General features: G+C 34.1%; 1 protein-coding gene across 1 annotated transcript in view; it reads right to left on the bottom strand.

Annotated features, from left to right (window-relative positions):
• Positions 1 to 12,704, bottom strand: part of UNC13C (unc-13 homolog C) — a 124,296-nt gene that overhangs the window by 98,067 nt on the left and 13,525 nt on the right. The window contains exons 3-4 of the mRNA XM_072345100.1: positions 6,331 to 6,353; positions 5,751 to 5,815 (exon numbers count right to left, since the gene is read on the bottom strand). Coding sequence (XP_072201201.1) covers positions 5,751 to 5,815; positions 6,331 to 6,353 — 88 coding nt within the window. The remainder of the gene's footprint in view (positions 1 to 5,750; positions 5,816 to 6,330; positions 6,354 to 12,704) is intronic.

The following is a 12,704-nucleotide window of genomic DNA, read 5'->3' as shown; positions in this document are numbered from 1 at the left end:
TCTTGTTCAAAATATAACATATAGTGCCTGTACAGTACCAAACCTGTTTGGTAACTAAACAGAAGACATTCAAGGGTTGCTCTGAAAGTAATGCCTCCTATTTTTGTTATGTCGACCCACGATGTCAGAGGCAGACGGTGGTGATAGGGCAGTACGGTCTGAATCTTCCCAACAGTGTTCCATTACATTTTGTTGCTGTGGAACAGATGACAACAGAGGGGCAGTCTGACAGAATGGTGTGTGACATGGAAGTACAGATGAAGCAAAGGAGTGGAAATGAATTCCTTGATGCAGAAAAATCAGGTAATGGTTGTGACTGTTAATGTTTTGTAGCTGAAAATTTGCTCTATCAAGTAGTGTTACTATTCTCTTTGTATCTGTTGTAGCTTCCATGGAAATAAATAGGAGGCATTACTATCAGTGTGACCTATGTAGATAATGTGTCAAACACATGACAAGTCTGCATAGAAGATCAGCAGAATTCTTACCTATGAATTTGCAGAACCAATAGATAGATTCCATATTGTTTTGTTTTGTTTTTACTGTTCTTTATGTATTTTTAATTATTATTATCTAAAAATTGCACAGTCTTTAAAGAGTTCCTCTAGGTTTTTTTTTACATCTTACTTCTCTCCCTGCAGTGTTTTCTGGAGTAATTCTATGTGTATAATCTCTTAATTCTTGCCTACTTTCCTTCATTTCGGTGTATGCTTCTATTTCCCTTGCAAATTCTAGTTACACAAGTACTCACCATTGCTTCATTGTTGAAATAAAACAACAACAACAACAACACAACAAAACAAAAACCATCTCAATGGTGTGGCTGTTTTATACTGAAAACACTACCACTGAACTCCATGTATACTATTTTACTAGTTCTGAGACATGCTGGCCTTAATAAAATGGTCATCAAAGATGTAAAAAGGCAATGAAAAACCCAAAGACACCGAGGCTGATTTTAGGCTATACATCACTTTTACAAAGAATTCTTATTTTCTGTACATTCTTATGAGTTTCTGAAATGATCTGAGATGGTAAAGAAAAACAGCTGCATACACTTACTGGCCTCTTAAATCATAGAATCATTAAGGTTGGAAAAGACCTCTAAGATCATCTAACATAGCCACCCTCTTACCACCAATAATTGCCCACTAAGCAGTGTTCCTTGGTACCACCTTTACATGTTACATGAATCAGTTTCTTGAGACAGTCCAGCTATTGGAAAAACTAATGTTGCTTGTAAAGTAGTTCCAACTTTATTTCCCCCTGTTAATGCTTCTAGTCATATAACAGCAAGCTGATGCTGGCAGACCTTGGGTAATGCAGCCTCAGAGTAGCAAGACTTCAAACTGTAAACTTTTCCCATAGTACGTAGAAAGGAGAAAAGATAAACAAGCCAAACACAAAAAACCACAAAGCAACACCTAAACCTAAAAGCAAACAAACACACAAACAACAAAACCCAACCAACTACAATTATTTCCTAAAACGTGCTTTAAATTCAGTAATGAATGATAGTATGTCCCTGGAGAAAAATTTATGCCTGAATTAGGAATGCTGATGATGTTGCCAAAGTAAGAAACAGATGACACAGACTTTGAGGGAACAGCAAGAATGACAATATGACAGAATCAAGACTGATGGTTACATAGGATAAAGAGATTTTGTTATGACATGAGTGGTGTAATTTATGCTTAGTCAGTCATTAATTTGCCATAACTCAAATCCACTTCTCTTCAAGTAGCTTGCTTTTCTCCCCACTGCATTTTTTCCTCCCTCTGCTAATCTTTTCATTATGATTTCAAGCTCAAATTCAGCTTAGCAAAAACATCTACATCTGTTTTCCTTTCTGTGCATCTATACAATGTTTAAAATATTTGCATACAAGTTAAAAATGGTCAAGATATTCATACTTCATTATTTCTAATAATTATTTCAAACAATCATTTCAATTTTCATCTGCAAAATCTTAAAGATAACCAGTTTAGTTTAGGAGGAACTCCACCGTCTCTTCTGACAACACTGGTGCAGTACTGCAGCTACCAAAAGTATACATATTCTAACAGCAGGTTCTGCAGTTTCTTTGCAACTCTTATAATTGATTAAATATGGCAATGTCAGAGAGTTGAGCACACATACTTCATCTGAATACTTTTAAAAGACTCAAGAAACTAACCTGAACTTAGGGAAGGGCATTTTGAAAGGAAAATATCTGCATTTTATGCAATGAATCGGTGACAGGATGAATATGGAATATAATGATGAATATCAGACGGCAAGTATTTCTGCCTCTTTGTTACCCAGCGTTAAACCATTGCATAGTAAAGATCATAGAAAAAAAGTTGAGTCTCTAACAACTTCTACTGGCTTCAGTTTTTAGGGACGAAAAGGTGATTAAGTTTACTTCATAGTTATTTCTCAGGGTGTATTTTAACCCTGATTATACCATGAGTTTGTATGAATCCCAAAGAACTATCTTGTTGTTCTTTTATTGCTGTGAGCCAAAATGTAATCCAACAGTCTTATATCTAACTTTTATCATCTATTTGGGTTTGTCAGAAAATGCAAGCAAAAGAGATGCTTTGCCATAGCCAACACGTCACTGAAGGGGAAGAGTAATCATTTATATGCAGAATCATCTGTGCACCATTAGCAAATTTCAGAATGGATTAGGTCATTTTGTAAAACGATGAGTGTCTGACGTTGCCATCTCCCCTTATTTCACCTTTCTTGCTGACGTGAGTGGGAAGTGTAAAAAGGAATTACAGCTAAGGCTACAGCCAGTTATGCTGGCAGTGAACAGGTTGAGGGATGCTAGCATTCAGGATTAATTTTTGCATGAAGGAAGAGAATAGGAAATATAATTAAAAGAGAGACACAGCAGTGGCTCTTCTGCTAAATGAGAAGTTAAATGAAAATTGTATAATCATTTCCAGGAAACCTGATGAAACAGGCTTGCAGAGGGAGTAGAGGTCCAATCTGAACTTTATCAGCAAAAGATGTAAAGTTTAATCTAAAAACATGATCTAGTATCGAGCTACTGTCAGTCATTTGAAGGGGTCCAGTGCTCTGTTTATAGGATGCCTATATAAGAAACCAACACACTTTATCCTCAGAGGATTCATAGTTTGAACTTTTGCACCTACAAATTAAAGAGGGAATAAAAAGAACCATTTACATCTAAGTCCCTGTCAGAGTCAGAAGGTCTTCTTACATACAAGATGGATGTTTGTCCTTTCATTTGCTTTACAAATGTGCAACACACTGAAAAATACAGATTCTATACACTCTTGTACATAGTTTTCTAAGTCCCACAATGTAATTACAGTTGCCAGGATAAATTAAGTTACTGGCAATAGAAAATGGAACACACAGCTAAACTGCATGGTCACAGAGCTTTCTGCCACCATAAAATCAAGGTTTCAATGACAATATCTGTACTGACAGACTTTGCTTACGAAATGCTATTCCTAATCTACACAATAACTAGATGTCAAACCTTTAAACCAACAAAGAACAGGAAAAACTATTTTTGTAGGTTGCAAGCAATGCGAATTAACCCTTTCTCTGATGTAAAGTTATCTCATATAGGGGGCAATATATGAAGAACAGTACACCAACTAGAAGTGGCTTATAGAAGAAAAAACAATGAAAACTCATATGAAGCAGAACATTTTCTCCTTAAGGTTTTGGCTACATTAAGAAACAGTGAACAACCTGAGCAATGGAAATCCAATCACATGCAGTGATTGAACTGGGGCATTAAAAAGCATAGAAAAGAAATCAAAGACAGTTAGGGACCAGCTTTGTTGATATCATTTGTTCTCTGTTTTTTTTCTTCAATTCTGCACTGAACAGCATCAATTAAATTACCTAGAAGTGACAATTTTTCTGTTGTAATCCCTTAATTTGAACTGGTTTTGGTAGTAAATATTCTCTCCCCAATTCTCAAAGCTATGCTGTGATCTACATGACGAACTTCTCATAAAAAACCCTGCTGAAAGTTATGAGCAGCACTACTTTATTTTTCAGACTCAAACATTTTTGCTAGGCCTACACACTAATGATTCTGAATAAGATTTGCCTTAGTTTAAGTAAGCCACCACTGCATAGTAGTCAAAACGTAAGATTCCTGCTTCTCATTAGGGAGGTATAATACTATTTGTGGTGCCTCATATCCTCAGTTACTTCAATGAGAGACCTACAAGTGAAAACAAAACAACTGTGGACATGAAAAGAAAATGCTATAACAAACATCACAAGTTGCCTACGTGATGTTTCACCAAAGAAGGCACCAAATATGTAGTCACACATCAAACTGAAAGTTCAGCATCACAGTTTGCTGTCATAGCTGCAATCTCTATTGAAAGCCACAGAAGATTCTATTGCAAGAATTAGATGAACACTGACACAGAATAAGTTTTAGTAAATGTTTTCATGGCTAATACATTACTTCAAATCAGTAATCTAACCAAGAGAAAGCTGCTTCTGATGTTGCTACTTTCTTCTTGATGAACAATATCATTTGAATACCAATGTTTTCTATTTAGAAGTCACGAAAAAAATTCACATATATCATTCTGTTTTTTTCTGTTATATTGCTCTGTTTCTGAAATGAAGGGAGCTGCGAGGATTCGGAATAGTACAGGACTATTAGTACAGTCCCACTGGGAAAAGGAGCAGTAGTTTTGGTATAGTAATACATAGTGCTAGACCAGCTGTGTTTTGCAAATCAAGAAAGTATGCTACAATTCTTTTTTCTAATGTCAAAAAGCAAATTAATTAAAAATTCAGCAATTACCTCTCACAATATTAATTTTTTTTTCGCACTGAGTTCAGCTCTGAATCCTGCACAATGTCACCTTTGGCACCAGAACTTTCTACAGTCTGTTAAAGGTAAAAACACAACGCTTGCAGATATGACAAGCTCTGCAGAAACTATTTGAGCCACTGAGAGTGCTCCTAGACTTGCCCGCAGTTATCTAGTCACAAGTACAACAGTTACCATGACCATACCACTCTCCACAGCATCATGCAAATTATATTAAGCAAATAAATACCATCAGTAACATGTAGTAGAAAAAAAAAAACATAGAAATCTAAGTGGAAATACATCAGAGTATCTAAATGCTGTTGTATAATTCTGTTGTATAAGTCTTTCAGATGTTCAAATGAAAAAAATAAATTATATAACGTGATGTCATCATGATCTCTTTAACCTAACAATAGTAAGCTGTGCTTATAACGGGGCACCAATAAATATCTTTTTTAAATAGTTAAATGAATTAGATAAATTTTACCAATAGGTTTTCTTCACCCCCTCCTTCTCCCTTCCAAATTAAATAATAAAAAGGTGTGCAAAGTAAGAAGCAAGTAATTCCTAGGACTGGCTTCAAGATAACTCCTGGAAACAAAGCTTGCAAGCTTATGTCACACTCATTCTCTTTTAGCCACTAAAAGAGCTTTTTCCATTCAAATTTCAGACATTAGACTATGTTGTTACATTATGGCACATTTACTAAAACAGTGACACAAAATCAATCTACAGCTTCGTAAGCAAAGAGGCAATAACTTTTGTCCTCAAATAGACCCCTGCAGTTCAATTACTTCATTAATTTATTTTGACTTTAGTGAACTTAAAAATAAATAAATAAAAATCCCAATTTTCTTATAAGAACAAACCTTAGAAAAATTACTATAACATTATGAGACTATTTTGCAGATATACATAAAATTAATATGGTACTCACCCACTAAATGCCTGGATTGCATATAGCTTGGAAGCATCCAAGGAACTTCCACTTACTATCCGAGCCTTTAAAGAAAAGCAGAAAATCACAGTTACTCAGTTGCTCTTAATAAGTCTTGGACAAAATTTAACTGTGGCAAACATTAACATCTAGTATGATAAAAAGGTAAAAGGGTCAGCTCCAGGCCAAAGCTATTTTAACTCTTGCTTTTGAATACATTTTAGCAACATTCAACATTTAATGATATACAGCGGGAGAATCTGCAATATTTTCTATCACTTCCCAAATATTCTTGCCCTTCAAGTCTTACAGTATATGCAACATAAATGATAATTAGAGGCAAAAATCTCAGATACAATGTTTGACAGTAGCAGACCCCTGTGTTCACAGTTACAATAAGCACAACAGTGAGGGATATCCTGCTTATAACACAATACACTCAAAGGAGAACAAAAGAGTGAAAAGATGGAAAAAACATGCAAATTTCACAATTAAAATGAAGGAACAAAACAGCTCAGCTAAGTCACAATCACATATCAACAAAATGCATGATCCCTATCACAAGCACATAATTTTAAACCTTTTCATCCACAGAACCGCTATCTGAAAGAGAATTGAGAAGGGAAATAGAGGTTAGACAAAACAGCTTCTGAAGAAGTATCTCATGCTACAAAAAAACTGTTATAGTTTTAATCTGGTAGTGCAGAAACAAACTGCATGAACACCTTGTTTAGCTTTTTCAGTGTAGTCCAATCAGTCTCGCTACAATTTAAAGTTCAAAGATATTTTCTGCAGCTAAGACCTGCTGACTCTGCTGGATACTGCAGGACTCTTTAGAGAACATATAATCTTTACACTCTCACATTTCCTCAGCACTATTAGCTTTTTAAAAATATATATATTTTTAGTACCAATAAACAAATACTATAGAAGTGTTAAAAATGACACTCTATTTTCAAAATAAAAGTGAGACTTTCTCATAAAGGATATGTATACAGACACACACAGTCTCCTGAATTTCACTTAGTTCTACTACAACTACTCATGAAATGATATGAATTTTCTACAGGCTATCAAAATAGTTCAGCTATTTTTAGATGTTTGGAGATACCCCAAAGTATGTATATCATATAGCAACTATTTTTCTGTTTATCATGCCCTGTTTTATATATTAGAACAATTTATCTATAAGAAATTAACATTTCTAAAAGAAATGTTATCTAATTCTTTATCTAAAAGAAATTGTCAGGTGTGGAAGTGTATACTCCTAAAAGCACGGACAATCCAGCAAAACCAAAGGCCATTGTTGTGCCACTACCACTGCCTATTGTTGTGCTGATAATTTTTAAGTCTACTTTTATGGTCAAGACTAGCATGTACACAAGAACAGGCAGAAATGAAACTGGACATTATTGTTTGAAACAGGTTTTTACTAATTAGATATATCTGATTTCGGATTATTAAAAAAATTAAGAGATCGGGCTACACCACACTATTCCAGTGTGCCAACACCAAACATGAACCCACAGAAAATGCAACCATGCAGCAGACCTTCTCCACTGTGAGTCCAGAAAATTTACCCTTAAACTTGCCTGCAGATATCAGCTTTTCCTTCAAATCTGTTGTGAACAATCCATTTAGAAAAAGCATGTCTAAGAGAATGGACTACTTATTGCCTCAAAGAAATAAATTATACAGAATAATAAATTATAACTATTACTAGCATTAAAATCTTCTGTGATTAAGGAAAAATAGAGTAAGCACTTCTCTATGCAGTAAGAACATCTTCTTGCCATTAACTGACACCTTCTAAATTCATTCTTCTGAATTACTGGACATAATTTCTTAGAGGTTTTTGTTTTTAGATTATTTTTCTTTCCCCTGGTGAAATGTCAACTTTCCTATTTATCTTCACAAACTTTTTATCTTCACAAACTTTTTTTTTTTTTTTTTTTTTTTTTTTTTTTTTTTTTAAATATATATTTAGCTTCGTTTTTGACTTATTTATTAGTTATAACATTTTGGCAGTCAAATTATCCTCATTTGATTGAGTATATTCATAGAAATGAGTTTTGTCTCAATGTTTGCTTTGTTTTTGCATTTATTTGTGAAACACACTCAACAGCAGCAGACATGATTAACTACTCTTTCTCCAAGAGCATACAGAGAATGGGCTAGCAATCCACTGTCACCAAATTTTGGTTCACCAAAGAATCCCAGTCCAAAAGTACTCTAGGTTTTTCATAAACATGGTAAGAGCGCAATCTGGAGTAACTAGGTGATAAAACCTATCTGACCATAGGATGGGATATGTGATTTTGGGGACTAAATAAATGATGAGGAAATATATCAAAGCATTGGGACAGCATCTGGAAAGGTGAATCAAAGAAAAAGAGCTAATTCTCAAACTCAGAAAAGGCACAGTGCAGAAGGTGAAGAGAAATTTTGCGACAGAGGGAAGTTGGGGAACAGGAGAACACTTGGAAGATAAGAAATCTCATCATGATTTGTTCATGCAATCTGTATCTTCCTCCTAGAATACATAATCATAACTACATATTCATGACTAAAGACTTGTAATGAATCTTTGTATGACATGAGGATAAGGGAACTTTTAAATAATTTACAGTTGCTTAAATAGTTTGCAGATAACAGAAATTTTGTTACCAGATGCCTAAAGAACCACGAGGAGTTACAGCCTAAATTCAGATGGCTTTTGTTCAGAAAGTTGTATAAAAAATATTTAGACTTGCATTCCACATTCAATGGAATACTGAATTTTGGAACATGAGATGGACATAGGAAATTTTCTTTACCCTCTTAGCCAGCTTCATCTAAATCCACTACACTTCCTTTACTGGAACCTAATTTTGCTTTTCCCTACAACTAGGAAGGAGAGTAGCAATCAACAATTAGAAAGGGAAACAAGGTACTACAATGCTTTTTTAACGTGTTTTTCTTTGCAGTTATTACTTCAAAATGATGTATTTATTTCTCAATTTAAAAACATTCTGATTTCCTATTTCAGCAGTAACTGTATGAAGTAAGCAACTGGCACAAAGTTCCCCAAAACAAATTTTGAGGGCATCTTTGTTATTTTATGTTGAGAACTGACTGCAACTTCAGCGATAAAATTAATCTGAAAAGTTCAGCATTTGTTGCTTCCTCTGAACTCACCCTGAGTGAAATAATCTGAGCTGAGGAAGTGTTCTCTATGTGTCTGAGAGCACCAAATTGGGAAGTGTACAATCACTAAACAATTCACTTCGGTAGTCATTGGACTGCCAGAACAGACAGCAGCACTCTTTGATGTAGATAGGAAGTGAACTGTGATTATGTAACAGACCACTGAATGTACTTTTGTCTCAGGGTACGAGAGTAGACATCCCTGATTATACTGCTGAATGACAGTGATTTGCTTACAAGAGCTTATCTTCATATAACTCATCTCTTTCATCTAGCCATTCCATGGCAAACAAGAATCATAAAAGAATGTATGAATGTATTAAGAGCAGTCTGACCCTGACTCATTTAGCTAACCCTATGGGATCTTTCTTAATTCATTTAAATTAGCTTCTCTCTCCTTAGAATATGTTTTATGTGAAGACTCACTATACACCCAAAGATCAGTTATAGCCTTCTTGTTATGCATTCCATTATTTCAGGTAACTGTATGGAGTTTTACATGGTTCAGAAATAAAATTCAGGGAGTAAAATAGCTCCAAAATACATTATTTCTGCCCAGTATATTCCATATACATACATCTATGAAGTAGAATGGTCATCCAGCTACTTACTAGTGAAAATTATATTTACAAATGTAAAACAGAGAAGGTAAAAAAGAAATCTCTTTATATTTCTGATAGTATAACAGCTTCAAACTCGATAAAAATTACTTAGGTAAATTAGGGAAAGAGAAACCTGTTTTAACTTAGGTTAAGGGTACTGTAGTGGTACAATGCCCCTCTTTTACATTTAAATTTATCTAATGACAACGATTTAATTAACACAAAGAAGAAGAAAAGGGAAAATATCACTAACTGCAGCAGAGAATACATGAGGATCTGTTATCATATCACATTTCCCCAAATAAGAACTTATTCTATGCAGTACTCCTAATTGTTGATAAGAGAACCAAAAAAAACCCCAAACAAGCACAAAGAAAGAAAGGAGAGGATAATCTTAAGGAATACATAGCAATCTATATTTTCAGGTGTTCTTGCTGAGGTAGAATATCCTCTACAGCTCTACCACAATCTCTAACCCTCTCAATCTCTTCTTTCTAATTCTTCATTCCTTTCTCTGTCACTATGCCTGCACAGGCTTCTCATAAGTATTCTCAAAGATTTGGGTAAACAAGAAATTTACAATAATCACTAGCTAAAATCCTGACAACAAGAAGATACTGATAATAATACACTTTCATGACTGCAAAAATTAAGTTTAACTTCCTCCCTATAGCACAAAAATGGAAGTAAGGTCATATAAAAAAAAATAATCAAAATATTAGGAAAGATCAAGATGTTATTATGTATAAGATCTTAATTTTCCTCTCTTGTAATTATGCTTAATTGAATGACACCAAAGTGGAAGATGACAAAGTTCATTATTCTCTCAAAGTAACATTTTAATCTTAAATTCTAGCAAACTGTTCCAAGAATGTCAAACTGACTGATAATTTTGCCATTCCTGGAAGGAAACCCTTTAGACAAAATATTCAAAATAGACAGAAAACATACAGCTGTTCCATGGAAATAACTTGTCTAAAGTCAGAAGCAGCACATAGACTGAGTTGGACAATTCTAAGCAGTATATAACAGCTAAGAAAGGGAAACTAATGATGAAAACCAAGTCCAAATAAAAGACGTGCATTACGTTGTCTGAAATAATAACACAAATTAAGACAATAAATATGGTAACAAAAAGCTGAATTTACCAGTACAGAACAGAATATTACAGAATCTGATCCTAAAGAATGTTGCATTGCTAAGGTATATTTGAGGAAGATATACTATATAATGTTTGAAAGGTAGTATTAAAGCTAACACATCATAAGAGATGAGTGATGCTTGTCTGACAGAGAGAAGGTCACACTTGAATAAAACTTGGTTGACAGGAGAAATGGAAGAATTGCTGCTAGCACTTTACTAGCAGTGATGTAGAAAAATTACTAGCATATACACTGAGAGCAAAAACAGGAGGTCAGCTTGGTGAAGATAAAAACCGCATCTGTGTCTTTACAAACAAGCTGGTCTGAAAATTTGAAACAAGAAGACATGATTTAAAAACATCTCTGGTGCTTAGAAATTGAGTTGCATTAGACTCACAATGGCTCTCGTTTTCACTTGTCCTCGAACAGCTACTGAATACATTTACCTGCTTCTAAAATTTGTCTCTCAAAGAATAAATCTTTGTCGAGAACTACTTGATCACGATATGCAGAATGATATTGCTGTTTCAAAACATTTGGTGTTCTCAAACAATAGGCCTCTTAAAGACTGGGCTTTCTTGACAGTTTCCTTCTTGTCAGAATGATCTTACAGCAAAATGCAGTGTCCTCTAGTTTACATTTCATACATCACACCCAATTTTAGATAGTATCAAGGACATTTATAAACGTCTCTATCAGGAACACAACTAGAAGACATGGGCTACCTGAAAAACCTTTTCTTTGTGTGGATTTTATATGAAAATTAGTAAAATTTTCAGCAGAATGAATAGAAACATCATGTGAGGCCAGTACAGGAAATAAATTTGTAACAAAATAGAAGTACAAACATCTGTACGTGTATCTTGTTTTTACCCCACAGATGTTTATCAGTCAACTCTATCTTTATTTTGAAGTTTACCAACATTTCTGATCATGCAGGCCATCTTTGGAATGCTGTCTTCACATTAAGGCATCACATTTAACAGCTGACAAAGCGTCATCACTTTCAAATGTAATTTTACATCAGAAGGAACTCAAAAGGCTTCTGATTTCCTCTCCTAGGCACAAAGAAATTCTATAGATGTTCTACAGATCACCTGGAAAATGAACATAAAGAGAAATTTGGGCACCTGTTCCACGAAAGTAGTCAAAATTCTTTGGCAGAAAAAGAGAGAACCTCTTTAGCTTTCCACTTTATTGCAATATTCTGCTCTCTCAAATGGTCAGAAAAAGATTTGATCATACTTATGAACTCCTGACTTCCAAGCCATTACACTGTTTCAAAATACACATCTAGATACTTTTCAGACAGTTGTTTTAAGAAAATTCCTTTATCCTAATACTACTTTGTAAAATTATGCAGTGATTTTTTGCTTCTAAAACACAGTTCTCTAAAGAAAATTTTAAATTATTTTAGAGAAAAAGAGAAACTATTTCTTAATCTGGGTAATAAAATATTAATTTGTCCTCATTTCCTCAGCAGAACCAATGTAAATAAGTGCTTGGAACTGGTTATTCATGCTTAGATTTTTCTCTTAGCTCTTAAAAAATTTATTTTGAATTAGTTTAAAAAAAAAATAGCAGGGAAATTCCACAAATACTAATCAATCTACATCAATTCTGAAGTTAGTAAAAATAATGTTAAATTATCTTCTGTTCTTGTAAGGATTACGGTAGCAGAAATTAGCTCAATGCAGCTTATTTCTATTTCCCTTATATTAATACACACATAATTACAATGTCTCTCTGTCCTTACAAAACTTTAAATCTTAGGTTTACTTCTATGTTGCTCATGTTTCTTCTCACTCTCATTTCCTATTACTCCAGTATGCCTCTAAAACCAAGTTGTAATAAATAATACATAAGCAATCAGCCCATAGCATATTTTTTCTCTCCAGCTAGAGGCACAGACTGGGGCTATCCAATAGGACTCATACATTATTTATGTACCAAAGTTTAATTGGCCTTACTTCAAGTGTTACTAGAATGAAAAGATTCTAAACTATTTTTTTTATACTAGATTG

This window comes from Excalfactoria chinensis, chromosome 10 (assembly GCF_039878825.1).
Source record: "Excalfactoria chinensis isolate bCotChi1 chromosome 10, bCotChi1.hap2, whole genome shotgun sequence".
Lineage (NCBI taxonomy): Eukaryota > Metazoa > Chordata > Aves > Galliformes > Phasianidae > Excalfactoria > Excalfactoria chinensis.
This window is presented reverse-complemented; position numbering and strand designations above follow the sequence as displayed.